This window comes from Montipora foliosa, chromosome 13, assembly GCF_036669935.1.
Source record: "Montipora foliosa isolate CH-2021 chromosome 13, ASM3666993v2, whole genome shotgun sequence".
Lineage (NCBI taxonomy): Eukaryota > Metazoa > Cnidaria > Anthozoa > Scleractinia > Acroporidae > Montipora > Montipora foliosa.
Genome location: NC_090881.1, coordinates 22847391 through 22849890, shown reverse-complemented (window position 1 = coordinate 22849890; position 2500 = coordinate 22847391). Strand labels below are relative to the sequence as shown.

The window sequence follows — 2500 nt, the reverse complement described above, 5'->3', positions numbered from 1 at the left end:
TTGCATGTGAAGAATGCCTCAGCTGGTAACCCCAATGCAGAATTTTATTTGATTGATTTATAAGTGTTTGCGACTCTACTAAGACCAACATGAACAGCATTCAACAATCAACGTTCTGTTGTACATTTCTAAAACAGGATCGCACATGACAAGAGAAACCTACTGACGACCCTCGCTAATCACAGGGTACACATCAAAGCAAACTTGTGCTTAACACCATCTTGAAAATTCATTTGTACATTCCTCACTTCATTTGAAACAAATTTCTATTGTTTATGCTCATGATTTACCGTTAGAGTCGCTAAGTAAGTGTTTTGTTTTTTCCTCAGAGAACGCCGCCAATTTAGGCATGTTTAGGTTGGACTAATTCGCATTTCTTCTCTTTTCCGAGTACTTGCAGCGACTAAAACAATCAAGATTTCGATGGTTTGTCGAGCTGCATTGTTTAAATAAATCACAGTTAACCCCAGATGACACCCAATAATAATATTATAGCAAGCAGCCATTTAATTATGCGTTCACTTGAGGTAAATTAACAGCGTTTAAACGCGTCGTTTGTGTAAAGCTTTTCCGACATGAAATCTTACGCACGCGTTTTTTTCGCGTTTAAACGTTGTTTAAATGCGTTTAAACGGTGTTTTAACGCGTTTGCGTTTAAAACGATAGAAAACGCGTTTTTTTGTTATTCACCTTAATCCCCCTTGTCCTAAATAAGGTCACATTTTACCTTTTGTTGAAATGTATAAGGCCCAAAGCGCTAAAATGCAACTGAAATGCTTGAGCTGGTGACCAAATCTGAAAATCTGTTTTTGTTGAAAGTCGAACACTGTATATTATGGGCGCCTTGTAAGTGCCTGACAGAGAGAATGCACAATACAACGTTCATCCAGAAACACTCCAGTTTGATTACTAACCAAAATTGTTCAGGGTGAACCCAGTCGAACTTTTAGATAGCTTGCTGCTGGTTTAACAAGTTCAAGATTGAGTAGCAGGTTGAAATACAGTACAACTTCACAAGCCTCAGAAAATTTAATTCTTGTTAACCAATTTTTTGTCTAAAGTGAATCAAAAAATATATATGTAGCTTTAAAAAAAATCCAAGCAGTATTCTGTATACCTTTCATTTGAGGCATCTCATGATTGCCTCTATATCCAGATTTAATACAATTTGCAAGTACTCAAAGGTCTATAAGTGTGCCAAGTTTAAACTTTTATCCTAAAACACACAATATTTTTATTTTTTCCCTTGACATCCTAACTATATATTTCTTTTACTGTGGTGAGAAAAAAAAAAAAATTACTTAAGATTTCTGTGACTTTGATTGCTTTTAAGTAATTATTGGTTACTTTCAATAGAGCGTTTTTGCTCACATGCCTAGAAGCCATATTGGATCACTGGAACAAAAGAGAACATTATTTTGCATAAAAATAGAGTTTGGTATACCAACATGGCTGCCGTGACGTCATGTGAAAATGCTCTATAGGTCTCTCACTCTGGTAGTGAACTCTGAAGGTTGCTAATTACCATGAAAAGCCCTAAAGAGATAAGCCAACTAAGGGTACATTCTGTGATAGACTCTATTCTGGAATAAGAATAGAGCGGTTTTCAATTCAGTGTCGAAAGTAATTAGCGAATTGCTTTGGTTTTGCATTTACTTCACTCAGTGATTGGTTGAAAGTTCTCGCGCCAACCAATCAGAAGTGAAACCAAAACCAATCGTGGCTTGCACGTGCACATTTTCCCGCGCTTTGTGTCGGCTACATGTAATTACTTGGAGTTTTGATTGGTTTACTGGATTGTCTCCGTTCTTTTTGATTGGCCAAAGTAATTACTTTGGTTTTGGTTTTACGACACTCCTTTGAAAACCGCTCTACGTGGAATGATGATTTAAAACTGTATGTCTGGAATTTTGAAGCAACATAGATAATAAAGATGTTTAAAATAGCATTTTAGCGTGTGTTTGACAATTTGAATATGAATCTCAGTAAAAATGAAGGATTTCTAAGTTCTATTCAACATATTCCTATGCTGGAATACTGTCAATCAAAGGCACACTAAGAATGTTCAGTGTGTGTGAATAACTGCATATTTTTATCTTCTGTTGCTTTAGGGAAAGCAAGGCGATGCTGGGGATCCAGGAGATCAAGGACCTAAAGGTGAAAAAGGACAGGTCTTTAGAATAACTGGTGACAAGGGACAAAAAGGAGAAAAAGGCCTAGAGGGCCTACCAGGGGAGCGAGGAGCCACAGGAAACAAGGGTGCTATTGGGAACCCTGGACCAAAAGGTGGTCAAGGACCCCGTGGAAACAAGGTGAGTACTATAGGAGGATCAGGATGCCTGCTTTATGAGTCAATGAGTCATGAGTCAATGAGACCCACAGTCAATATAGCAATAGTTTACTGATTAAGCCTAAGCCCTCGTTTCAGTGATTAGGCCAAAGCACTCTCTGAAATTTTATGGTTTGGTTAACTGCATCAACTCATTGACTAATAAATACT

The 2500-nt window shown here is 37.4% G+C and overlaps 1 protein-coding gene across 1 annotated transcript in view; it reads left to right on the top strand.

The window, feature by feature from the left end:
• LOC137982585 (collagen alpha-1(IV) chain-like) overlaps positions 1-2500 on the top strand; it is a 75451-nt gene that overhangs the window by 34392 nt on the left and 38559 nt on the right. Inside the window, exon 22 of the mRNA XM_068829698.1 lies at positions 2112-2312. Within this exon, the coding sequence (XP_068685799.1) occupies positions 2112-2312 (201 nt within the window). The remainder of the gene's footprint in view (positions 1-2111; positions 2313-2500) is intronic.